Genomic DNA, 27,066 nt, shown 5'->3' on the forward strand with positions numbered 1-27,066 from the left:
TGAAGTGTTCATTTCCTGGGTGTAATTGCCAAAGTAATTTACCTTTTGTATGTGCAAGAAGCAACACATTTTTTTAAGGCCATTGCCTGTAAGAGGAAACTTGATACCCAGAAGTATTCAGCCTCCTTTGGCTTCCTGAAATGTCTCTGTCCATTTCACATGACACAAATTCAGGCACTTTTATTGAGGTGCTTTCTTGCAGCTGAAAATCCTTGGTTGCTGGCACGGAAAACTGCCAGGTGTTGGTCCCTATTTTTATGTGTGCAAGGGCAGGGGCTGTCAGAGCATCTGTGAAGGCTGTTGTGGGAGAGGTAGGGTGTGCACCTTCCCGTGTGAGCCTTTTTCAGCAAGTGGAGTCCTTTGTTGAAAGAGGGAGAAGGACGAGGAGGAGGCAGTGCCGGTGGGAAAGGTCCTGCTGGAAGGGCCCTGGGGGAGAAGGCAAGTGGGAAGGGGGACCTGAGGAGGAGGTATCGGAGACTGTGTTAGGGTGAGCCTGGCATGAGCTGAGGCAGCTGTGTTGGGCCCAGRATAAGCACCAACCAAACCAAACAATTGCATCAATGTTTTGTGATGAAGCACCCCTAGAACAGGTCCCATCAACTTCCACCAAGGGAGATCTGGTTAGCAGTAAATGTGAAGAGAGGCTTGTGTAAAACATCTCTGACCTTTCTCATTTCCACTAGAGCACACTGAATTTTTCTGATGCTAGCAGTAGGGACAAAATAAGCTGCCTGGCCCTTTGAATTGAAGCAACAGAACACAATTTCACCTTAAGTGAGTCAAAACCCCAGAGCTGATTCTGTGAGTCCAGGACGTTATCCTGGACAATCAATTTACTCTTTGATGGCTGCTTTGTGTAGGATTTACTCTGATCATCATTTTAACTTACTATTATGGTCCTAAATAACTTTCSTGGAACAATAATCTTGGGATGTTGTTGTCATTTCAGATGTGAAGTAGCCTGTTTTATCAGTATGTGGAAGAACTTCCCAGCAATGCTGTGGTTTCACAGGAAATATGGAGCAGCTGAAGCTTCTAACCAGACAGGACACTTGTGTTAATGACCAGCTCTTTACATCCAAAYCTTAAATGCCTCCTGTTCCTTCTGGAATGACATGTGCTTTATTGATGGCTTAATAACTGGTATATCTTATGTATTTATTATTTCTGCATATAGTAAAAGCAGGAAAACCTTCAACAAGACTGAAGATAATGTTAAAATCAGGTGAAGTTTGGCTAGTAATTATTTAAAATGTTTTCTATACATATAGGAGGTAATACATTAACATACTTTGTTGAACTTTTGGTAGATAGGGTTCTTTTAATCGTATGTAGCAAAATGCCAACAGGGCCTGACCCTTGAAACAGTCCTGGCCAAATTGCCAGCTCAAAACCTAATTCAGTGGCTTCCGTGCGGCTCCTCATTGTAGCACTCGCTTTGCCTGTCATAAATGTTTACAGGAGGGGATGCCTGGATGAAATGCTGAAGTGTGAGTTGCTTTTTCTGTGAAGAGGAGGAATATTCCTGACACTGAGGTTCATTGATGTTCTATAAGTTGCTGAATGTGGTCCTTGTAATGTAGCAGCAATATAGTTTATTTCCACTTGTTCCCCCGCTAATCCCTGCAGTACATCTGCCACGTATACTTGTAGTCTCCTCTGTAACTTGTGGTGCACAGTAGGGATCAATGTGATAAACACCTTTACAGACAAGCTTTCTTCCCTATGTTCTGAGCAATGCATGAGATTCCTGTTCATTATTTAATAACTATAGAAGCCTGAAGAATGCTTCAAATAATTATTACTGACTTTCTTAATTTATACAGAGCTAGCACTTCAGAAATATCAAGGAGTGCTTCTACCTGCATGTATCCTGCTCTTCTAGAAGTATAAATGCTTGAAAATTATATTAACAAGAGCRTCTGCTCAGTCTTAATCTCCGGAGTCTGGTAGGCTGTTGAAAAGCTCCATTGATTTATTGGGAAATGAAAAGGAGACAATTAGTGGTGTAAACACAGGATCAAGAGCCAGGGATTCCTGAAAAATAATCCAAGCTTTTGCTACTATGCTTTTGAGGAACCTCTCATCTTCTCTCTCCAATTTCCTTCTCTTTACTAATAAAATTTACTTAGCTGCCTGGTAAGCGTTTGAGCAGATTGTTAGTTCATCTTTCTAAACAAGGATGCCCCTGTGCTGGACCATTGCTCTGATTTCTACCTCCGTGGGTCTAATCCTTTATCTTAGTGGCACGAGGAGAAGCTTTTGATGAAGCTCTGTGAAAGATGGGGAACCAGCCGTAGTGCTGTGCGCTGCAGCTCCACTTGTAGGGTCCATCCAGGTATGCCTGGATCACCGGCATTGCTCAGGAGCAGAGGAGTCTTTGATGCCTGCTTTGGAAAGGTCAGGGCATCTAAAATACACTAGTTAGCATCTATACCTATCCTGATTCCTGATTGCTGAAGTTTTTCGTGAAGAAAAGCAATCATTGTGGATTTTTGTGACATTTAAAATATATATATATATTTTATGTAGCAGCATGTTGAACCCTACTGAAAGGACAGTAGAAAAGAGCGGAGAAACATTATGAAAATAAATATATTTGTTTGTGTAAAGTTTGTTTGGAAACTGCTAGTGTGTGTCAAGTAAAATTAACTACCTATTAAAAGTTACTCTCTTTATTAAGATGCTTTTATTTTTCTCTTTTCCCAAGTGCAATTGCTTCCCCATATCCAATGCAAATATCAGACATTCCTATGCGTTCCTGTTGCATCAGGTGAACTCATGATAGCAAGTCCTGAAGGACAGACATTAGATATACTGGTTATTGTGGTGGGAGAGGGAGCATTAGGCTCTGCAGAAGACAAGCGGGGATGGAAAATGGAGCACCGAAAACTTCCCTTCAAAAGATGATGGCAAGAGAGCAGGGCTTGCTGCGAATCTTGGCACCGAGAGAGTGAAAAACACCACGATRAGAAATGATATTTGGGCTTTTCATGGTAAAGGGTATGGCAGAAAACCAAGCTCTCCTCCAAAGGTTTAAAAATGTACCAAAAAGCGCCCGTGGGTGAGAGTACGAGAAAGGAGCTTTGGTAATGCCAAACTTGTCACCTTTTTAACCCCCAAGGCAACAGAGCTTGTGGTAAAGGAAACATATGATGTCCTTTCTCCTTCTGAAGGACCTGGAGGGAACTGATGTTTATGTGAARGCGAGAAGACTGAGGTATGCTGGAGGGGTGTCTGTGAAACGAGGAAAGGATCTGGAAGAATATTTGGAACTTGTTATTCTGCAAAGCTAGAGAGGCTGGAATTAGATTTAAACAGGAGGTAACAAACTGGCTGTACAGAGAGCTCAGTTATTACACCAGAAAAAAAAAATGCACCACACAAAATGGCTGGAGGAGATGAAAAAGCAAAGAAACCAACTGCAGACATCTGGSGCAACTGCTTTTGAGTCACACTTGCAGCAAGATGCAGTTGAGTTTTCTGGTTGCCAGCATGGCCAAAATAGAAACCAAAAGCAAATTTGGTCCTAGGTGTGAGAGGCTTGTCTAGTTGGGGATTCCTAGGAAAGGGAATTTGCATGTTTAAAACAGTTTCCACCGGAGTTTAAATAAATCTAAATGTAGTGGTCTTTTGTTTCTGTCATAGTTTACTGTAGAAGTGAATGATGTTCACTTTAATTTAGAGTGAAAATGCCCACACTGAGGTAATTTAACTGAATCTACTAAGAGGTTTGTGATTTAATATGTAAACAAGTGTTTAGGTCGAATATATGGTTCTGTTCCATGTGTTGTAATCCAAGAATAAAGCAGGTATCATCAACTACTATAAGTAAAGCACAAGGAGCTCAGGTTTCAGGAGAAATGACTTTTTTTCACTTTGCCTCAGTCATACTTGGCTTGGGGAAAAATATCTATCTGATTCTAGCAGTTGAAGTGTAACATAGACATTAAAAACATGGCCATACTGGTGTGGAGGCCCACTTACTGGCATGAAATAMATCTCTGTCTTGAAATACAGTAAAAACTTCAGGTGTTTTGATATTTCATCAAAGATCTGATGTCAGTGAGGTTAATCATGAATTAAAAAGTATAAATTTTACATTTCAGAATGAATATTTTACATGTGACCCATACCTTGCTCAGTGATAGTGTTCCCAAACAGTAAGCTACTTTTAATTCGAACAATCAATTTCTGTCTGTTTATAATTCAGCATATTCAGTATGTTTTTTCCATTGGAATGAGCTTTTCCCTCTTTTTTTCCTTCTTAAATTGTCAGATGTTTTTGGAGACACRTTTTGACCCAGAAGTTGCAGCACTCTTCTGGTAGAGCTTGTGGTATCGTCAAGTGCTTTGGCATCCTTAAGGGTGAAGAGCAGCAATGTAAGCAGCACTAATTAGTTATTGTTTTGCTTTACTGTACCAAAAGTCTTCCCTTTTCTATAAGATGGAGGTCGTCACTATTAATGATATAGAAATATTGCTGTGACGGCATACCCGGGCATGGTTGGAGCAGCCTGTGGTGAAGGTCCAGAGATGTTTCCACATCCAGGTGTAAACTCAACTGTACCAGTTTAAAATCTTTATGTTAGTAATAAGAAAGATTAATAATTATTTTAATTAAGATAATAATTACCTTAAATAAGAAAGATTAATAATTACCTTAATTATGGCCATCCGCGGTGGCCATACCCACTTATGTGGAGTTAAAAGTACCTTATAGCAATGATTTGAATTGCTTTTGAAAGGTAGTGGGGCAGATGTGTTCCTAAATAGGAGTAATTGTGCAGAAGCCCTCTGGGCAAAAACCTCCTGCTCCATATTTTCCAGTGGGCAGGAGAAAGGGAACATTTGGTCCTAAGGAGAGTGTGAGCGAGGGCGCTGCTCACGATGGAGCGCTGTCTGCAGGGCCTCCAGTGTCCTTGTAAAATGTTAGCATTGTTATCTAATAAATTACAGATTATTGCAGCGGAAAGGCAGTAACTGTGAGAATAGCCTGGAGAGAGATTTTGAGGCCTCGTGCCCCGAGCCTCGTTGCTGATCAGCGTGGCATGCAGGCTCGGGGAGGAGTGTGCTAAGGGAATCACTGTGTTGAGGGGCAGAAGAGTTCCCTCAAATTCCTTCTGGGTGCTACCGGATTTGCCATGTTTTGACTGACCAAATGCAGGCATCACACTAGGATTTTGGAGCCAGTGCTAAACAAAAGAGGTTGGCACTAAAGGGGAAAAAAATGCTGTGATGCTGTGTGTTGATATTTGACTTGCTGCTCTAAGATGCTATCTTCAGCAGCCTATTTGCCTCACATCAAAGTAGAAATACTGGAAGGAAAATTGCTTCAATCATTATTCACAGGAATAAGATACAGAAATGGGAAAATAGCATACAAAAAAAGGTAAGAATTTTATTTCTAAAAAGTAGGCCTGAAGAGCAGGAATTAGGTGCTTTTAAAAATCCTGTCAGCTGCTTATTAATTTTTGTAAGCATTTCAGTATTTTTGCACATTTGGTGGATGGTCTTACGTAACTTATTCGTGAGCCAGTCGTGCTGTTGTTTATTCATCATTCTGGTTATTTGAGCTTTAATTCATCCTCCTGGTTATTTGAGCACAGGTGCCCTTCAGCTGTTAATGCCCGCAGAGTGATGTCGGGACCCTCTGTCTGCCTTAGTGCCCTGCCCCAGCACTGCCTCGGCCCGGGTACGGTCCCCGTTTTGGGTCTGCACGGGTGAGTCCCCCAGCACTGCACTCCTGGGCCCTCCTCTGACGTCCGACAGACGGTCCCGCTTGTGGGTGACGCAGCCTTGGGGGCGCCCTGGGCAGGCAGGGGGCTCGTGGCCCCCCAACCAGCTGTGGGTGACGGGCAGTGCTCACACAGGAGCGCTCACGCGGGAATGCCCCGTGTTCCTGGCAAAACGTCTGGAGCTTTGCTGCAATGCTGGGAGTTGAGCGAGGACTTGGCAGCGCCTGGAACGAACCCGGCCTGCAGGAGAGCTGGCAGCAGGGCCAGGAGTCTATGGGCAGGGGTATTTACAGGCTGCTTATGGCACCGCTGATAGAGGGGCCTAAATAATAATTCTAAACAAGCCCTAAAGGACCTTTGTTGGCTGTGGGAAGCACTGCATACAGCCTATACCTTGAGCAGGCTCTGGAGCAAGGTGGGCATGTGGAATATGCCTGGGACGGCTCAGTTGCAGACAGCTCTTGGCTCTGCTGTTGTGATAGCAGGTCAGACCCCTTCGCTGCATAGCTGCAGTTTGCAGCCTGCCCTTAAATCTTGCCAAGAGTRAGTAATAAAGCACATTAGCTATTGAATTGCCTTTCAGTGTTTGTAGCTCCGTGGAGGCCGCTGGAGTTGCCACATTGGGGTGTTGATCTGACCTGGCTGCTCCGCTGCCCACGGGCGCAGACTTCCCGCACAGTTTGCGGGACGGCCACGGGCAAAACGCTCTGCGGAGGCCCYGAACACACATCTCAGGACCTTTCTAGCACCATTAATTACAGCGMCTCGATCTCTTCAAATTAGGGCTCTATATCTAATAAAATAAATGAGCTTAAAGATTATTCTGTTGATTCCCAGTTGAGGCTTTTTTYCAAGTTTGTAGCCGATAAAACACAGGCTTTAATTAACCCCAGTGAACGTGGCTAACATGAGAGAGCAGCTCTGGGAAGGCTCAGCACGTGTACCCTCCGCGGCTCGCGCTCCTCCGGCCCCCCGAGTTCGCCCCACGCGCAGGAGCTGCTGCTCGCCCCACACGCGGACGCGCTCGGCACCGCTGCTGCCCCACACCTCCGGCTGTGCCCAGACCCACAGTCTGCAGGAGGAGAGGCCTCGCTGCTGCAGGGGGCTTTTTGATGGAAGAGCAACTGCACTGTTGTGCTCTKTATTATTTCTAACAACTTCCAGCTTTCTTATTACATCCATAGGACACTGGGTTTTTTTGTACAGGATTGCCTGTTTTTTAATGAGTGCAGCCCTCTTGCCTTCCCTTCTCCTTCCCTCCCCGTTCCGCCTTTTGTTTGGTCGCCCTTTGGGTGGCAATTTGACATGCACCATTATGACCACCCCTGCTGCCCCGGGGCTGGCGCTCTGCCCTTGCTAACCAATTAAAATGCAATGCAATTAGGAGTGCAAACCTGTAAAGAATAAGACAGCAGAAATTCAGCAGCGCGTAGCGCTGTGGAGACGGCGTGGCTGTCAGTCTCCAACTCTAGGAGATAATTTGGTATTTCTAAGAAGCAGTAATTGAGCGTTTTGCATGTGCCACGGTTACAAGCTAGTCAGAAGCATTTGCTAGGAACCCAGGAGCGCTAGATGGGCTGGGTGGTCCCTGCAGTTCAAGCCTTTCCCAGCTCCTGCACTCTCAAGGAGTTTTTTTGACAGCTTCTGTGCATAAAGAGGTGCAGCGAGCCGACCCCTTCCTCAGTGCAGGGCCCCCAGCCCAGCCCGAAGGGCTGCGTACGGACATTTACCCTGATCACGCCCAGATGCATTTGTGCTCTTTTCACAAAAGCCGTGAATACATTGCTGTAATCCCACAGCTTCCCTTGTCAAAGGAAGGTGTCATGTGAGGGGGTTCAGCAGAAGAGCTGTCACTGTATTTAAAAATAATAAATAAATAAAAAGGTAATAATAATTAGAAAGTGTCTTAACACCTGGGGCTTAATGGATTGCCTTAATGAATCACACAGCTGATGCAGAGGAGAGGGATGAGGTGGTACCAGATTAATCACTTAACTGCCGATCTCAGAGCCATTGGCATTGGCTCTGCTCCTCCCTGTGAGGAGAGCTGCGGAGCAGGGATGCTCGGACCCACGCATCCAGCCTGGAAGGTGAGCTCAGGAAAGCGCTTCCCGGGCGCTCGCCTCCGCAGAAGCTCTCCCGGCCGTGCCGGCGGGCACGGGCTGAAGCCGAGGCACGGAGCGCGGGGCGCCCGGCGCTCCCGTTACCCCGTTTGTGCCATGCAGGTGCTGGGAGTGACAAGCAAGGCTGTGGCCAAGCAGCTGCCAAGGCCAGTGGCAGCATCAGGCCCGAGAGCTGCCTGCTCAGAGGGCTTCTGTTCAGAGGCAGCCGCGTAGCTGCGTTAGTCTTGGGGCCTTGACACAAAGCAGGCAAGAAGGGGGTGTTGTGGGTCCCGCTGCCTCCTCCCCTCCCTTTACGCTGCCCTTGGCTCCAGCTGGGATTTTCTTTCCCTGTGCAGTCCTGATGAGGTCCTTGCAGCTAAAAATGCCTATTTCTGAGAACAAATGGATCTCATGCTCCCCTGGCTGCTGATTTTCTCCCTGAGCAAGGCCCCGTGGGGCTGCCCTGACGTGTTTCTGAGGCTGCTGTGTCCATTTGGCTCCCGACATCACGCATGTATCCTGAGATACAGACGCCAGTGTCTGCACTGCAAGAGCAGCAGTGGGTGTTTCTWGCTCAGTGATGAGGGCAGAGGGTGGCAAATTGTATTAGTGTGTGGTCCTCATAGCTGCTTTCTTGGAAGGGCTGCTGTTTCCACCTAGTGTTGAGCTTTGGCCCTTTTGGGAAATGGGAACGGAGTCGTGGAGAGGAAAGGGACTCTTGTCTCTAGAGGAAAGCCCGGGTTCCCTTCAAAATCCATTTATGAATCCATGCACTCAAAAGAGCTATTTGTGACCAGCACCACCTGGTCTTGTTGACCAAGTTGAACAAAAATGCCCATCTTCATTTCTTATAAATTAATTTAAAAGTTCCCCATAGCTTTGCCAACATGAAGCAAAGTTATGCCAAACTTATGTTCTGCCAAAACACATCAGTTTTTTTCAAAAGGGGAACTTGGAGGGGAAGCCTAAAGCCTGTTAAAGGAAAATAGGAAAGCAAAATCCAGTAGAATGGTAGAGAGAGGAAATTGCGCTTGGAGAATTGGCCTTTCTTTGCTTTGCAGAAGTAAGTCACCCACTAGACGATAACTTTGTCTTCATGTCGGTCGCTTGTGGTCTTGACGCTTTCCAGCACATCTCTGATGGCCTCTGGGCACTGCCATGGGGAAGGGGCTCCCTCAGCACCTCTGCAGTGTCCCTGCCAGAGGAGTCTACAGCACCTGGGGTTTGGGACTGGGATTCTTTTGTATCTGTTGGATACAAAAGAAAAGCATCCCTATCAAAAAAACCTGCTTAACCTGCTTGTGTTATAGTTTCTGTTCTGTACCGAACTCCCCAGCCAGACTCACAGCCAGGGAACATCCCAACAGTTTTCCTGCCTTTGTTTCAGGGCACTGTGGGGAATAAAGGGTGGCAACTCTAAATAGCATCAGCCTCCTTGTGTTGCTGCTAACTCCTCCTGTAATTCCTTTGAAGGGTGCGTGACAGCTGACTGCTTTGACGATCTCACTCACACGCATTCTCGTTGTATTACCTTCCGCGATCCCCTCTTTAAGGAATAAAACCATCAGCCTTTAGGTACGGAGCGCACGCAGAGCCCCTGCCTCCGGGGCGGTATTTCATCTTTGCYGGTGGCGACCGACAAGAGGCTGACAGCCATCACGTATCCATTTGCTCTCAGGTTGTGCACTAACCTAAGAATAGCACGGTTAATTCTGGCAATAAGAGGCATGCGTAGCTGCAGGTGCATTGGGCTTTTTCCAGCCCGTAGCTGCTTGAGGGAAGCGGCATCCCCAAGGATGAACCACCCCGGTGCCCAGGACCCAAGCTCTTGTTTGTGTGTGTGTCGCGCTGCAGAGGCACCGGTGCCTTCCGTGCCTGCTCCCGCGGGCTGCTCTGTGCTGTGTGCACGTTCCCAGGGTTCCCCCCCATCGCTGGCTGTGTGGCGCGTCTGGTTGGGAAGCTGCTGGCTGCTGTTTCTTATGCAAAATGAAATTCCCGTGTGTTTTTTGTTTTTCCCTTAAAGCTTCAACACAGATGAATGCCGCTAAGTCATTATCAGTGCAGTCTGCACACTAAGTTATGAAGGACCTGGAAGTTTGCTCTTGCTTTAGGTACAACCCAACTTGCATCTCAGTGTGTTTCTCAGTGGACTGTTTTAAGTTATTTGCAAGTGGCTCCTGTTGCCTTGGGTCCCAAACAAACAAACAAAAAAAAGGTGTTAAATATACTGTCTTTAGGAGACCTGTCTAGATCAGCGTATAATAAAATAAAAAATGARAAGGCAGGGTGAGACACACAATTGAAGCAAAACTGAAATATTTCATTTTTCAGGTCACTTATTCAGGGGCTTGGAAAAGGGCAGGGAGTACTTGTTTATTGGGGATCAGTTTTGCAGTACAGACACAGTGGGAAAAGAAATAGTCAAAAGTTCTCGAATTTTCTGAAATGATTTGACATCTTGACAGGAGGGAAGGAAACGGCCTGATGTGTTAACTGAGCTCAGCCAGACCAATAAAGACTTTCAGTCTTCCTGAGAGTGCATTTTAAAAATTAATTTACTGCTCACTAAAAGTAATATTAACACCAATAGTTTAGCTCTGTTCTGGGATCCTGAGTGTTGAAGGAAAAATAAGTTTGAGTTCTGGGGGTTTTGTCTGAGGGTTGACTGTAATGGGAGGGAAGAGCTCAAGTTTTGTAGCTCTGTGGAAAGCAAGTTCAGAAGCAGCTTACCCATAGCAGTGAAGTACCCAAAAATGTGAAAATATCTAATGCTAGAACCTTTTCTAGTGAATTTGACAAAAGTAAAACCATTTTCAGGGAGCCAAAAGAAGAAACAGAAGCTGATCCTCAGSGTTTTTTGGAGCAGACTGCCCAGGGAGTGCAGATCTCTGCCCCTGGGAGCCTTTATATGTCRGGATAGTTTCCTAGAAGGAAGCGGGGTAAGAGGAAAAACCTCTGAATCTTGCTAATAAATAAGCCCAAGGCTTGCCAACCAGCATAGCTGTATGGATGTCACCTGCTCTCATTTCCTATATGTATTTTTTTCAGTGCAAGTTTGCGGCCATCATAAGTATTTTGGAACAGCTCTCCAGCAGAGCACACACATTGAAGCTGAAGGGAAAGATATTGCCCAAAAGAGAAACAGAGGAACCAGATGTGTGATGAGAAAGGTCAGTTCTGAAAAGCATATATTTTTTCCCCAAAAAGTCAAACCAGACATGCTGAGATTTTTTTATAGTAGGAAATGATTAGTGTTTTTAATAGCCTTCGTAAATTTTCTACAGTGAATATAATCTTTCCAAAAGATAATCTTTCCAAAATGCTAAAATGATCCATTTTTTTGGTAGTTAATTCGTAACACAATTGTGAAATGAGCTAAGGTAACAACTATTTGTATTCACAACAATATGGAAACGCGAAACACGATGTTTTCAGCTTTTGCTGTCTTTCAGTAGGGTAGTCGTARTCCTGTTTCCACACCACATTTTTTTTCCTGATGTCATTCCACTTGCAAGATGCCCTGGCTCCGAATTTCCTGCAGAGCAATCCAGGGTGTCCACGTCTGTGTTCTGCGAGTCCCTTGAGGGGCACCCGGGATGGGAAAGAGCACCAGGGAGGGCATGGGGAACTAGTCCCGAGCCAAATACTGCGGATGAGGCTAGTCCGAACCCTCAGCTCTGCTTCCTGGCCTTGTCCAGACTTGGACGATTCCGAATCTGAACAGGGTCTCTTTCTCGTGCCTGTTCTTTGCTGCTTTACTGGTGTTTGGGCAATGTCACGGTGAAGCCACCCAGGGCTTGTCATTGCTGACGCCCTGCAGGGCTTCTCCAGGGAATTCCCTTTCCGTGATGCATCACAGCCGGGTATAAATAGCCCCAGAGCGGCTCCCTGCAAGAGTCGGAGCAGGTTTTGCTGGACACACTGGCACATACCATCGTGGTCTGTATAATGAATATACCAGATGGCTAAAGTCAGTCTGCAAAGGTTTTTGCAAGTACTTCACGTTGTGCGTTATATATCCCGGGAAGGTGGGGAAGGATGGGAGGCCCTGCCCCTTGGGCAGCAGCAGGCTGGTGTTAATGGGACTTTCCCTCCTGTCTGTTTTATGTTTGGTTTAACAGTTTTGGCAAGCATGAGTTTGCATTGCAAGCTGTTAATGAGACAGCTTTAAAGTAAGCAAACAAAAGAGATGCAGCACTTTAATTTCCGTGACATTGGTTGGAACAAGCAAATGTATAACGTACTAAATAGATGAGCTGTGAAATCCGTGGACTGTTAGAAAGAGCACCAAATTCCTCTCCCAAAAATATCTGTTAGAAAGTCTAAGCAACAAAAGTGTTTTATAATAAAAAACATTACTTTCCATATAGAATAACTTGTATCCTTTAAGTTACTGATAGATTCGCGATGTCAGTGCAATATACAGCCACCTTTCGCTTCCCTTCTGTTTATATCCAAGCAAAAAGAAACTTGGCATTCGGGCTGCAAGTGCCCGATAGATCAGTGCTCAGTGTGTTGCATCCAGAAATGATGGATAGGAATGAGCTTGTAAAGTCCGGGTCAGTTTGTTTTTCTGCAGGAGCAGAAAAGTTTCCATTGCCAGAATCTAAGAACTCTACTGACAAAATAGGAAAGAAAATCAGGGAAAAATAAAACACCGCAAGAACTTAGGAAGTGCTTCTAACAGACAAGGCTGTCCATAATAGTTAAACCAAATCCTTCAAAATGTGCTGTCTTGCTGAGCCTGCAGGCCACTAAGGACAAGTTGCTCTGTCTTGTCTTTATCCTGCAAAAAGCAGGATGCTGCTTCCTGAAACGGAGGCCGCGGGTGCCCCTGGCCCCTGTGTTTGCAGTGCGGGGTCCCCCCTTGCAAGGACAGTGGGCCCTTTGGATGCAGGAGCGGCTGTAGATTCCTTGTTCCTGGCACCATCCTGGCCCCTTTCCCTCGCTGATTCCTGCCTCGGGCTCGGTTTCTGCTTGCCTGTCCCGAAAGGCATCTCTGCTGTCCTGTGTGTGCCTGGTAATCGTGTACARTGTGCACCGGGGTCCTCACACAAATCTGGTGTTAACTAGGAGTCTGCTGTTCCCCGGCCGGCCTCGGAGGGGGCTGCTCTGGCCCTCGTCCTGCCGCACCGCCGGCCCCGCCGCCGCGGAGCCTTCTGCGCGTTTGCTCCGTCTCCGCAGGGAGCTGCTCTCTCGCCCCTGTGCTGCCAGCCTGGAGGCTGTTAATGAGCGATGAACTCTCTGGAAGCAAACATAATCAACAGTAATAAATAAATAAATAAATAAATAAATAAAAGGCAGGAGGATGTGCTGGGGAAGTGCCGGCCCCGGGACAAGCCCCACAGCAGCCGCTCCGGCAGAGCCCGGCAGCCCCTGGCATGGAGCGTGCGGAGCCGAGCGCTGCTGCCGGGGCCGGAGCGCCCTGGGCTTGGCAGCGTCTMATTCACAATGAAATATGTGGAGCAGATACAGAAAAATGTGGGTGCTTCATTGCTCTTCCCTTCCTCCCTTCGGGCTGCACCAGGTTATTCCCAGGAGAAAGCTCTGGCAGGTCAGTTAAAACGCGGTGTTCACAGGACACTGGCAAGTTCCTTCTACTCGTGAGGGCTCGGAGAGTAACACGGCACACGGGACCCACACAAGGTTATTCTGAGCTCATGCTGTACGTACAGATCCCTCCGTTATTTTGACTGATGGTTTTAGTTAAGTGGCAAAATACTATGTTTAAGGATGGGCTGAATTCACCTTCCAGCTTTTCTCGCTCCTATATGGGAAAAGCTAAGCTTGTTTTGGCTGCAATATTTGTACCTTTCATTTCAATCTCAGTGCCTGCAGTCCTTGCSGCAGAGTCACGCTATCCTGGTGCTTGCTACATCTTCTTTATTTCCAGGTAAACATCTCCCTTATTTTTTTCCCCTTTAAAACATGGATATGTTTTCACCAGCAGTGGCAGCGAGCTCTGGGGTCTGTGTGTATTATCCTCCTGAAGGAAGGAATGAAATACTGGGATGCCTAGAGGGATATTTTTAAGGAGACCAAGTGAGATGGAGGGGTCTCACTTTGCATTTGGGGAGAGATTTGGTCAGCATATTTGAACTTGAGCATTTCTCCTGTCTGCCCTTCTTGATCCCCTTCCAATCTGCCTTCAGCAATGCAAGGCTGGTTAGTGTCTTCAGATATTTTAAGCTATATTATTATTACTGGTTTTGAAGATGGTGTTTGTTGCCTTGGAAGAATCCAGGTGAAAATATCTTGCTTGGAGAAGGGACTTTGCCTGGATCTGCTGTTCAAAGATGAAGCAGCAGCAATTGCCCAAACTTCTGGGCTCGCGTATCAGGCAAGGGAAGGTCTCAGGGAAATGATGCWTTACCCAAATTGCCCAGGTAATGCAGAGAGGAACAAATGTCAAACAGCACAAGAAAATGAGGAGGGCAAGACTGCTRCAGTCTGAATTTGTCTAGGACCAAAAAAAGGGAAAAAAAGAGTAAGAAATACCTTTCAGTTTAATCTGTATCTCTGATGATTTACATGGCTTGCTGCTGTTAATGCAGGAGCACCTTCTAATGTGCATCTCCTGGTGTTTCCTCCGCRTCCCCTCCATGCTGCAGTGCCAAAACCAGCTGTGCTTTCAGCCCCACTTGGCCTCCCACCTAAGGCCCTGAGCAATTTCAGGCTGGAAAAGGAGCACTGCAGCAGTTTCCTTCACTCGTAGCTCTTGCGCTTGGGTAGGAGGAGGAAAACACCAATGCAGTGATTTAGATTTTGAAAATGACGTTATGGCATTTCCTTGCACACAGAGACACCTTTCTCTTTCTCCTTTGGAGCTCTCCCATCATGAGCTGTTGGCAGTAGCTTTACATCCATGCACTGGCAGACCCGGCCTTTAGTTTTCTGACAGCAAATCAGTGGTCCTAGGATCCCAAACCACTGGGCTTTGAGGATGAGGAAGGGTGCATGGTGACCAGTCCCCCTGGGTCCCTGCACTGGGAAGGGTCTCAGTCTGTAATTAAAATCAATTAGGGGTAAAGATTTAGGAGAGCACAGCCAGAAACCTCCTGGTTATTCCTCTTTACTGCTAATTGCATTAAAAAAAAAAAAAAAAAAAAAAAAAAAAAAAAACATGTGAGATCCCAGAGATCCCATAGAAATAAAACATTTCTGTGCRAGCGCTTCTTAGGGAACTTGCTAGCTTGTGCAGTGATCATATGTAAAATGAAACCCATACGTTTTTGTTAGGATTTAATTTCCCTGTGAAATTAATTGCAGTCATTTAAACTGGCAATACCCAAGGTTACCAAGTGCTACATTTATGCTACTGAGTCCCACACTGTGGAAAAGAACTATATTAAAAGATCTTATATTACGTTATATAACACAGAGGGAGAGCGCTGCCTCCGTTASGATTATGTTAGAGGGCAGCTTCGTTAACCATAGCAGGAGATGAGTAAATGTGTTTCAAAGCTGCCTCTCGTGTAACTGGAGCTAAAGCGAACGCCGTTTTCATGTTCCATTGTTCTGAACAGTGCTTCTTGCAGGGGTGTTTTGAATCTCGATGACACGTGTGCCTGATGGTGGAGGGGTCTCCATGCAGAGCTGGAGGCTGGTTTTGCTCCCTGCGGAGCTGTGAAGGCTCCTTCCCAAAGATCATAGGCAGGAGGATAACCCTTCCCAAAACTGTTCCTTTTTTTTTTTTTTTTTTTTCTTGTGTGTGTGTGTAATTAAAGATGTATGTTTAGCCACTTCTTTTGCACTATTGCTTTCTGCAGACATTCAAGTGCTCAAATTTTACCACGTTCAGGTGAGATTTCCATATCCTTTGCCATGTGGCTTAGGTGCATGGCCAGCTTTAAGCAGCACGGGGCAGGTTAGTTGAGTCCCAGCTTGCAAAATCTGCAGTGGAGTTGCCTGAGATAGTTTGTCATTTAACCTACTGTAGGTAATATCCCTGAAGATCATCAAGAATGATCTTGTTGTTGAAGCTAAGGAAAAAAAAATCTGTGAGTAATTTTGTATCAGAAATAGAAGTTCTTTGTAGGCTGTGATCATCCAGAAATGGATTAAATRATGGAAAATGATCAGACTAATGACTATACCAGATCTCCCCCAACGATTTCCAAAGCACATCCTGCACATCCCGTGTGTCAGGGGATGCTGTGTGTAAGTGGCAAGGATGGATTGCCAGAGAACAGGCTGGGAGTTTAGGTCAAGGAACAAACCCACAAGGTTCACAAGCACTATTTTATCCCCAACAGTGCTGTAGAGTTTCTGTATTGATTCTGGATGCTTTTCAATATAATTCKTCACTTCTCCAAGGGAAAAGGCTTGATTTTTCCAAAAATGTCAGTCTCCTAACCACTACGCTACAAACTTCAGACAAGAACRGTCCATCCTCCCCTTTTGTGCATTCTGCTACCTTGAACAGTCAGAGTAAGGTTTCTCTAGACTAATTTTGTTTTTATCCTCGATGATATAAACCTGTTTGCCGATCCAAATGTCATTCAACTATAGGACTCTTCTGAACTTGGGCGAAGTTTCTAGCATTGCTTGAAAAGTCTGAGGATTTGGGTTGGAGGTAGGTGGCAAGTGAGAGSGAGAAGAATGTGTTGACGGGAAGGAGGGGAACAAAACTTTTAGTGCATTAGACTTTTCAAGGCAATCAGGTTTGATCTCTGTTAATATTGCCAGTGGATCCCAGTAGGGAAGTGGGAGATGCCTTTTGTAAGACCCAACACTTTTTAATTAAAGTCTCTGTTGAAAATATTTATCGTTCACAGGTGGTGGAGGAAGGAAGCCATCCACACTGTCTCTGCACGTCATGAGGAAGCTGAGAAGGGCACGTACCTGTTTTATGCAGGCCAGCTTTGAAGCAAGGTGCTCCTCTGAAGCACTTACCCCTTGGAGACTTTCAGGAAGGAAGAAGTTCGCACCTATTAACTTCCAAAAATAAAAGGCTAATTAAAGTCAACAGCATAAACTAAGCCCAGATTGAGCTGGCTTAGTGTTTTAGTCTGTTGGAGCTGCAGCATCAGGTTTTTCACACAAAGGCTAAGAATCAGCAGGATATTTTGGCAGGAAAAGATACCTCAGAAAGTGAAAATCTCATGTTTCACACACCAGAGGATGCCACTACAGAACTATCCCAAAATTTGGGGTGCTCCTGGGATCAAAGCAAGTGTCATAAGGTGACTTAAGCAGGCATAAATATAATACAGGATGTCATGTACCRAAGTAGCCTGCTTCAGGACCGTTACAGGTAACTAGACATTCTATAATRGCATGAGAAAATATGACATTTGTCTCCCCAGTTGGGTTGTGCTGCTTCCATGCAGTTACATAGTTGGCATGAAGTCCAGAAGGTAAAACCTTCACCACTAAAGTCGGAAGGGGTTTTGTGATTAGCTTCAGTGAGGTTGGTATTTCTTGCTATTCTTTTGCCCAAGGGCAGCAAAGTAACATCCTCCTGGTTGACATTTCCAGTTATTAATTTGCAGGAAATTGTGAAATGTGAACTTTCCCTGGAGAGAAAAAAAAATGTATTGAGAATTTCCCATGAAAGATGATTTCCTGTGTCACTCTATACATTTTCAAAAGGGGGTTTGCAATGTCATTTAATTTTTCTATTTGCTGTTCTTCTGTTAAGCAGCACTTCCTCAGAGCACCTCTCTAAAGACAGAGCTGTGATGTCTAGCAGCACTGATCAAGTTTAGACTCTGGACTTGAAATCCACAAGAGAGAAACAAGGAGAGACACAACAATTACCACAGGAAACCATTAACGGTAAGGTATTATCCATTAATAGTAATTTATATGCATCTCCTTGAAGATTATATTGTGCTTGCTGTACCTTCTTGTACTTGTTAAAGCTATAGCAAAAGGTTGATTTCAGCATATTTTTCCCTAGATTTTCACAGGGAAATGCTCGTAGCTGTACTAGTAGGTAAGTACACGCTAAAACTGGTCTCTGCTTTCTTCTTTCTGCCTGTTCTGTTTCTCCAGATAGGGTTAAAATTCTGTGGCAGACGCTGTAGGCACTTGAAAGGTTCACTAGACTTTCTSTATGGGTCACAGCTGAGGTGATTTCCATAAGTATACTTGCAGGYAGACACTCATATAAGGATCTTCAGGTGGCAACCAAAAGGGTATTAGTTTTTACACATGGCCTATATTGCCTTTTTTTACAGACAAAGACTAACACGTGGAAAATCCATCTTCCCAGTTTCTTTCCGTGAAGGCAAATATCTTAATGTTTTACGCAGCACTGGGCAAAAATTATTTTAAAGGAATGAGTCACTATGGCAACAACTGCTTATCTCAGAATCAAAAAGCAGTTGTAATTGTAATTAACAAATACGTGCTTTTGAACTAGGAATTATTCTGAGCTACAGCTCATTTTCTTTGGCGTTTCAGAGTTACTTTTATTGCCCCTAAAGCCTTCAAAATTTACTGTAATTCAGCAGTGCAACACCTCATAGAGATTGCAGTCTGCTTTGAATACACTGTCTGAAAGTGTGGGCAGTGATTTCAACCACTTAAATAATTCAGCAGCCTCCAAAACACCGGGAACATTTTATTTTATTTTATTTTATTTTATTTTATTTTATTTTATTTTATTTTATTTTATTTTATTTTATTTTATTTTATTCTATTTTATTTTTCCCCCTCCCCTTACGAGGGAGAAGCTCTAAGACAAGAAAGGCCCCTGGAGGCTCATGTTTCATCACAACTGGCAGCGCATCCCGGTACTGGAGGTGCACGGAGAGGGGCTGCTGTGGGCAAGGTGCTTGCCATGGATTCTGCGGAGCGGGAATTAGCCACCTTGCCAGGTAAGATGCTGGGTGGTGTGTTTTGCTGTTTAGAGACAAGTGGTTAGAAATGTACCCATAGTTCACACAGAACATAGGGATTTCAGAAGCGGCACTTAACTACRTACAAATATATCGTCTTTCACGGCAGGGAAGAGTTACGCGAGCGAAACCTGTGAACTTATAGCTGCCACCTAATTATTAATCTCCTCTCACTGGCAGCTGATTTCCCTTCATCTTAAGCAGAAGAATTTAATGGGGGAAAAAAAAAAAAAAAAAGGCTAAAAGTGCTTTTTCTGCTGCTCTGTGAGCATTTGTGCCCATCACTTCTGCCCTGGGTCAGGGTCATGTGCAGAAACTTAGGTCAGCTGCAAGGACACAGAGGGACTTGTAGCAACCCAGTTGTGACTGCTTTGAGAAATCAAACGGTGAGTAACCRAAGCATTCTATTCCCGGTGGTCCCGGTCTGTGGATCGTTCTGGAGCCAGTGGCAAAGTGCGCTTTGAGCTCCGCAGGGATAAAACTGGGCTTGTGATTGTGAGCTGGTGCTGCGGCTCTCGCTGGAGCATGTGCACACGTGTGGCCTGCTTGGAGGACAGAAGACCCTGCTGCTGATCTTAACCAGTGCTCTGGGTCTGTCAAGAGTTAGACTGCAAAGAACTTGTTTAGCCCCAACTGGGGCAGCCTCCCACGCAGTTTCATATGTTTCAACTTTTTTCTTCAACATATATTTCAACTATTTTTGACTATTCATTTTTCAGCTAGCATATTGTAGAGCAAACACCTGCCTAGGTTTTATGTAAATAGTAATAAATTATTTACCTAAATATTTCTTTTCTTCACTCTTTCCAAGAAGGAAGCGGGACAAATGTTTATTTTTCCTGGAACCTGTAACTTTCAAAAAAAAAAAAAAAAATCAGCTCATTTCTCCATAATGCAGTTGTGAATCTCCATGGACTACTAAGCTTTTTCTCTTGGAAATGGATTTACTGCTCAGCAGCTGCAATTATAGTAGCAGAACACTCTGTAAAGACTTTTCAGTGCCTAAAATGAGGGGTTTATTCTTCCTGGTGCAAGRGAGCTGATTCCTGTGCAGAGGTGGCTTCCAGATTAGCAGTAATCAATCAGGTTAATGAGCCACAGACTATAGTAATTTTTATTCTTTTGGTGCTCTTCCAGTCACCCAATGACCGAAATGACTCCAGGTGAATGTGAAGTGTTAATTAATGAAGTGCTGACCCAACCGGCCAGCTGATGGCCTCTTATGAAGGAAGCTGTAAAAATCTTGACTCTGAACCTCTGTGCAAGGGTATTTGCCTCCCTGCTGTGTGGCAGGATGCGCTAGAAATCTCTGTATCATTTTTGGATTTTCCGATTGCTTTTCCGTGAGGCAGCTGTATGAAACCTGATTTGCAGGAGTGTTTCTGCAGGGTTGGCTGTTCAGCAGGTAAGGTGAAATCRCCTGGCTAGTCTGGGCTGAGCTCTTTCTCTCTAATCTGCTTCTTAAGCTCTGATTTAGTAACGCATGTCCTCTCTTGTAAATAAATAACACTTTCCAAAGGCAGCCTGGCTCGGTGGGCTGAGGCTGAGTTTGTGCCAGTCTGCCTAAGGCGCGAGACTGAATGGAGCCAGGGACAGCCCCGGTCCTCCCTGGAGTTAGGCCAGGGCGGGACGGTGCCCCTGATGCCGGGTTGGGAAGCGTGTGAGGGCGCTTTCTCCTCAGCGATCCCGAAGAGCACACGGATGTGTCGGGAGCGCGAGCGCCGCCCTCGCCACCCTTGTCACCGCCAGCGGAGCAGCAAAGCCCCACGGGTGCTGGGGGGAGGCTCCCTGCAGCCCCACGAGCAGGTGAGTGATGCAGCCCTTGATGGTGCCCCTCTCCCTCWCCCGTGCTGCTTTGGCTTGTATTTTGACAAGGGGCAGTAAGGGGGTCCTTGGGCACCCATGGAAATGCTGTGCGTGGAGGGCCGGGTGTGCAGCCCGCAGGAGGGCTTGTGTCAGCGAGCTGCCCTGTGGCTTTGCAGGGGAGAGACTTGAAGCAAAACACCCGAGTGCTGTGGGAGGCCAGCGCTGCCAGACCGGACCACTAACGCTTCCCGGAGGATAACGGGATCGTGTCTGCAGGGGCTGTCAGCTGTGCCGGGGGTCAGGAGGAGCTGGCTGGGTTGCCACTGCTTTGCACTGGAGGCTGGGGGTGTTTTCTGTTTCTCTCTATTTCTTGTTACCAAGATTTGCTTAGGAGCAGCTGCAGGCTGTGGGCCGCAGCCCTGCCGCGCCGGCACGCGCTCCCGGCGTCTCGGCGGGAGGGGAAGCAGCTGCTTCCCGGCGCGCGYGGCGGCGGCCAGGACACGCGGAGCCGGCGTCGGGAGAGCCTCCTTCAAGCTGAAGTATATTAATGTACCTGGTATGGGAGAGCAGAAATGTGAATGAAGGAGCCTCMTTTTGGAACACGAGGCACAAGTTCTGACACTGGTCCTGGTTACTGTGATAATAAGGCCCTCCATCTACTTTCTCAGTTTGAATCCACTTCCTCCTCCTCTTGACTCAAGTGATCCTCTCCTGAGGATCGGGATCRTCCTCACCCAGGGAGCCTCAAAATGAAAATGCCCTTGCAGGAAGGAAAGGGATTCAACCACAAGACAAAAATAGCATGTTGCTAAAGTAGTACCAGAGCTCTCCTAAACCCATCTGTTCCCCCCTTGCAAATAAAACACACACACACACACACACACACACAAAACGGAAAGACTCCAGCATCAACTGACCCCCTCGTCCGTGAATTGCCTTAGAGCTGAGCCTGGTATTTATCAGCAGCGTCTCTTGGCAGGAGAGCCTGCCCTGCAAAGCAGCTTAAGGGGCCTCAGGCTCTCCCTGCTCTGGCTGCCCCAGGTGCTGCTCTGCCCTGCGGCCCGTTGAGCCCCTCGCTGGTTGGGCCGGCGGGAGCYGCTCCGCGCAGCCAGGATGGAGGCACGGGGCCGAAATCGCTGCCTAGCAATTGCAGGCAGTAAAGYGTGGTATCAGCAAGGCCCCTGCCTAAAAGCAGTGCTGCTTTAAGCACAAATCCTGCAGGAGGAGAAAGGATGGGTGGAAGTGTCAGTGGCTGTTGCCTTCAGCAGATGCTTCAGGTGAGTAGATTAGTTAGGCTGAAAGGCAATCTCTTGAGAGATAAGAAATAGCCATTTTTGGTGCCCTGTACAAGATTAATGCTTGTCAATCTGCCCTATGAACCAGGTGAGACAGAGACCTTGTAAGAAAAATAGAAGGTATCRTGTACCCTACGTGCCTGAGGCCTCGCTGCCCTCGTCATCCTTCCAGGCGGGAGAGKCGCTCCTCAGTTTGGCAGCTACTTCTCCTACCCTTGCATGCAAAACCCCCTGTATCCAGGCTTGGGAGAATAAGGGAATTATTGCGTTTGTAGCCCGATGCACCCCGAGCAGCGGGCACTGTGAATCTGGGTACATCTTTAGGAGGGCTAGGGGCCCAAACCTCTCCGGTTACACGGTCAGATTCCCGGCGAGGCGGCGCTCCCTGCGGCTGGCAAGAGGTGCCTCGCAGGGCATCCTGCTTGTGGTGCCGCCCTGGCAGAGCTGCGTCTGAAGCTGGAAGCTTTCTGAAGCCAGAGCTGCTCCAGCAGCTTTTTCCAGCTTTATTTTCAGCTTCCAGCGGAATCTGACACGAGCCGCAAAGGGAAAACCAGCACAACGGCTGCCAGGCCCCCTGTGCTCGGCCCTGAAGCCCGGCCACAGGCAGGGCTTTGCTGGTGAGCTGCTTATTCCAGAACAAAATCAGCAGGAAAAAGAGTCCCGTCAGCTTTAACTTTGACGGCATTTATTGCAGTTTTAATTTGGCACCTGTGTGGCAGGGAAGGATGGAGGCAGACCTGCCCCTTCATGTRTTCTTCAAAGACTGATRKWTTTTTTTATTATTATTATTATTCCTGGGAGGTCTTTCCCTGTTCCCAGCTCTTTCAGTCTGCATTTTTAGCGGTTCGGGGAAGGGGTTTGTCCAGCAGGTTGTTTCTTGCAGCTGCTCCCTGCTGTTTCACTGGCCTGCAGGTGCATCCAGCCTCATTCCGTSAAAAGTCAGTTTTGACTGAAGTAGGTAATACATCTACTTGGTGTTAAATAAAAGGAGCTACTTCCATTTCCAGGAACGCTGCGTGTCTTTCCCAGCTGGTGACTGGGGAGCTTTAATGATGAAGAGCCAAGCTGCCATTTACCCAAAGTATATTCTGTTTCCGAGTGCAATTCCCCCATTTAAGAGGCTTTTATGTCAAGAAAACCTTAAACCCTAAATACTAGTCCTTCAACCTGTAATCTTCTCCATGCAGCTGTGTAACTGTTTCAGTAAATGCAGGTGGAAAATCCCATCTTTGAAACCTGGCTTTTCAGTGGTTTTTGGAAGGCAAGTCCCCCGCAGCCCTGGCTGCTCTAGTTGCTTTATTCCAAAGATTCCTGAGGTAACGGGACCCTGGTCACTTCACTGCCAGCTGCCCAAATCTGAGGCTGCTTCTGATCATTTCCACTTGTTGGCTAAACTCTAGGTGCTCCAACAGCACCTAGTTCTTATGGGGAAGCTAACGTTGAGGGGAGAAGAACCTGCACTGCCCACCTGGGAACTCGCTGGGTTTCTGCGGAAGGGGAGACGTGTGTGTAGCACCGTGCACAGGGTCGGTCCAGTGGCAGGTAAGATTTCCAGTGTGCGGCACTGCTGCTCCATGCTGGTGTGTGGAAGGAGGTGGTTGCTCCCGGRGCCAAGAGACGGGTTTTCCGGCAGGTCTGTGGCTGCTGTTGCAGGTGCTGGAGCTGGAAGGGTCTCCAAGTTGTCAAGCTCTCTTGACAACTTTTTGCTGCGTGCAAGTGCCCACGCTGGAAAATGGAAGCCAAGCGTTGGCGAGGGTTGGAAGGAGACTGTGAGAGGCTGGGCAGGGCCGGTCTGCTGCTTGTGCGCGTTTGCTCTGTGCTGCTCCACGTCGCTCTTTGTGAGGCCGGCGGAGCCCGAGCGCTTCGGCGTCTCCCAGGACRTTGTGCACGTGGACGGGACACACGGATGGGACACACAGACGGTGCAGCCGCTGCGTGGCTGTTGTGTCCGTGGGGCTGCCGGTGACTCGCTGGCGCGGGGCTGCTCTGTCGAGGTGCTTAATGCTCTGCGGGGCCCTGCAGCACGACACGTGGTTGTGCCCTGCGGTAATAGCGCTGCATTCATGTTTGCCACACTGCTAAGCCCGGCTTTGGGAGGCGTTCCTAAGCGCRGCTTTGGGAGGTGCTGGTCTGGCTCTGCCCGAGCCGGGGCTGGCGCCTGTTGGGAAGCTGCCCGCATCCTGTGGCCGGGGGCTCTTGCTCCTCCCGGCCATTTCTGTGGATTCGTGTCTAATGCTGCATCCCTTGGGATGGAAGGGGGGTCTCGCTGCAGGACATGGTGTGGCCTTCTCCTGTGGACGTGCCCRGCTGCACAGGCTTGGTGGGGTCACTGGTCTTTGTAGCTCCTTCTGCCTCTGTCCTTTCTTAGGCCTGAGACAGTGTAATGATAGTAAATGTTACATGGRAAACATAAAACCCAGTGCGGTTCCCTCAAAATGTACTGCCAACGTGTGCTGGACGTCGTGCAGGGATCGAGCTGTGTCCGAATTGATCCACGAGGCGCTTCTGTCTCATCTCCTCGTGCTGTGCCTATGGCACCTACTTGGCTTCTCTTGGCCRCTGAAAGTGATGGAGCTTTGGCAACATTTCTGTGGAGCAATAGGACTAAATGCATTTGGATAATGGATTCTAGGTGTGCTACGCGTTTTCCTGATCATGATTTTGGATAATGAGGGAAATATTCAAAGTAATTAGAAGTCACTGAAGGGATATGGTTCTGCTTTATGTAAGAGGAAGTTTGGGTTAAGTAAATATGGACAGCAAACAGTGGGGGGGAAAAAAGAACAGCCAGAAATCTTGGGACTCTTAAGGTACCACTCTTATACTGTTTTATYGTCATATAGTCTTATATTGACTGGGTCTTGTATTGATATGGCCATCGCAGCAGCCTGTGCATTGCACAGAGGCAACAGAGAGGGAGATGTTTGGCCGTCCTTCTCCCTASAAGTCCGTGTTGTTGTGAACGGAGCAGCGTCCCCAGTGGGCGCTTTGCAGGAGAGGAGGAGCGCGAGGCTCCCCCGGGAGGGCCGCGGAAATGCGGGTTGTCCCCGCAAGGCTCCGTGTTCACACGCGGAGCATCCCACGGGGGCTGCCCTCCTGGCGGCGCGGGCGCCAGCGCGGCCTCTGCTCCYGGCACCGGGAGAGGGGCTGGAGCTGGGAGGCTGCCGCTCAGCTCCTGCTGCAGCGCCTAATTGCACGGTGATTACAGAGCATCCGCAATTATGCAGATGACTGTACRCTTGCGTTTAGGATAATAAAAAGGGTAAACAAAATAGGCCCTCGAATCCCTGTAAAATTGGAAAAGCTGCTGTTGCTGCCCCAGATGTCAGTGCCACCCGTGCATTCCTTGATGAGCAATTAGCCCCCTTGGAGAGTGGCCAGGGAGCCCCAGGGGCAGCCAGGGCTGCAGGAGGGTCCCAGGGGGGCTGCAGGTCTCCCGGAGCAGCCGCCCTGTGCCCCACGGCCAGCGAAGATGCTCCCAGAGCAGCCGCCCTGTGCCCCACGGCCAGCGAAGATGCTGCTGCGGCTGCTCCGGCAGGTGACGCGGGTGGCAGCGGCCGATCTGTGCAGCCGGCTCGGCCGTGGTGATGAGCTCAGGTGGGACAGGAGGCCGCCCAGGTGTCCCCAGGGACTCCCCACAAGCCCTGCCCAGCACCCACGTGCAAAGGGCCTGGGCTCCCTGGAGAGCCCTCGACCAGGTAGTGCTGCTTCCTCGCTCGCGCCCCTGCATTTGCAGGTGGAGGCTTGGGTTTGCTAAGCCCGGCTCAGGCAGCCTCTGCTGCAGAGCAGAGACGGGCTCTGCCAAACCCGCTACCTGCTATTAGTCCGCGAGCAAACGGGACTTGGACCTGCACCCGAGAGCTCTGCCCGTCCCCCCGATCCGCCTCTCCCCGCACCCTTGGGAGCCCTGCGGTGTGCAGGGAGCCCTGCTCCCGTCGGCAGCCCCACGGGCACCGCGCGGGCTTCACCCCTCGGCAGCGGGAGAGATGGATGGTGACGTGGTTCCCAGCGCTAAAGCGACCGATGGATGTGGCAAGTGCAAGTGAGCTCCCCAATCCCGCCACATCCCGGCACTGCTCCCCAGTCCCGCCACATCCCAGCACTGCTCCCCAATTCCACCATGTCCCAGCACTGCTCCCTGATCCCGCCACGTCCCAGTGCTGCTCCCACCAGTCGCCAGCGGCCTCTGAAAGCCACTGCTTCCACGCACAGGGTTTCTGCAGGGACAGCCCAAAATAACGCTGGGAATTAGGCACAGAAACGGTCAGCAAGCGCCGAACCCTGACCTGGGGCAGAGAGAAAGGGCCCCGCAAGCAGCCGCCGTGTCCCCASGGGCCCCACGCTGCCGGGTCTGCCTTGGCCCTACGTCAGTGCCTCAGCGCTGCTGTGTCGCCCCTGGTACCAGCAGAGCCCGCCTGGTCGGGGCGTGGGGTGCCGGGATTCGTGTTGTAAAGGAGAGCAGGAACGCTCTGGTGGTTTTTTATTTCTTTCCCCCCCCCCCCTCTTTTTCTTCCAAGGCTTCTGGAAGTCCACTGGGGACCCCTAATGTCCACCTGCTGCAGAGACACACGCTTCAAAGCCAAGGCTGCAAAAGCCTCTTTGGAGATCTATGGGTTTGATAGATTCAATGTGCTTCTCTTATCAGCAGTACTGCTYCCTTTTCTCCCTCCCTCTCCCGCTCCATGGCAGAATTAGGTGTGTTTCTGGGAAGCTCTGGGCAGTCCTCAAAAATTTGGGTCAAATGCCATTTGGGAAGCGGGAAAACACCACGTAAACGGGAGCACCCTGAGCAGGGCGGCGTTGGGACGCGGCTCCCGGCTCTGGTTGCCGCCCGCAGTCCGGGCGGGAAGCGCGTGACGGGGCCGGCCGGCGGGGCCGCAGGCGGCAGCGCTGCCCCTCCACTCCGGGGCCGGGTAGGAGCTGCTCGGACCAGCGGCCCTCTCGGGGCAGGAGAGGCAGTAGGTGACGCGGCAGCAGAAGCGGAGGCGCCGAAACGTGTCCCGAGGAACGGCCTGGTGTGGTTTGAGCTATTGGTGTGGGTGGCCAGCCTGGAGTGAATCCCTGCTGCCGACCTCRAGGCCGCTTTGCTTCCTTCCTCGCCCCCAAAATCCTCCGTTGCCCCATGCTTAAAAAGTAGCTGGGCCAAGAGTAGGCAGAGAATTGGGGGCTGAGCTGCCCAAAACTGCAGGAAAAAGGCAGCAGAGGAGCAAAAAAGCATAAAACTGGGATGGCCCGGAGGCTGGGAGCTGTCCCAGCTCCTCTCCTTTTCCCCAAGGAA

General features: G+C 48.4%; 1 protein-coding gene and 1 long non-coding RNA gene across 2 annotated transcripts in view; both read left to right on the top strand.

Annotated features, from left to right (window-relative positions):
* Positions 1–2,443, top strand: part of EMCN (endomucin) — an 80,490-nt gene extending 78,047 nt beyond the window's left edge. Inside the window, exon 15 of the mRNA XM_026050889.1 lies at positions 950–2,443. Within this exon, the coding sequence (XP_025906674.1) occupies positions 950–955 (6 nt within the window). The 3' untranslated portion in view covers positions 956–2,443. The remainder of the gene's footprint in view (positions 1–949) is intronic.
* A 17,411-nt stretch (positions 2,444–19,854) lies between these two features.
* LOC112957246 lies at positions 19,855–20,693 on the top strand. The gene is made up of 3 exons (XR_003251180.1): positions 19,855–20,092; positions 20,369–20,493; positions 20,670–20,693. It is a non-coding gene; the product is annotated as an uncharacterized LOC112957246 (long non-coding RNA).
* The last annotated feature ends 6,373 nt before the right edge of the window (positions 20,694–27,066 follow it).

The sequence above is a fragment of the Nothoprocta perdicaria genome, unplaced genomic scaffold (assembly GCF_003342845.1).
Source record: "Nothoprocta perdicaria isolate Ctin4 unplaced genomic scaffold, notPer1 scaffold_71, whole genome shotgun sequence".
Lineage (NCBI taxonomy): Eukaryota > Metazoa > Chordata > Aves > Tinamiformes > Tinamidae > Nothoprocta > Nothoprocta perdicaria.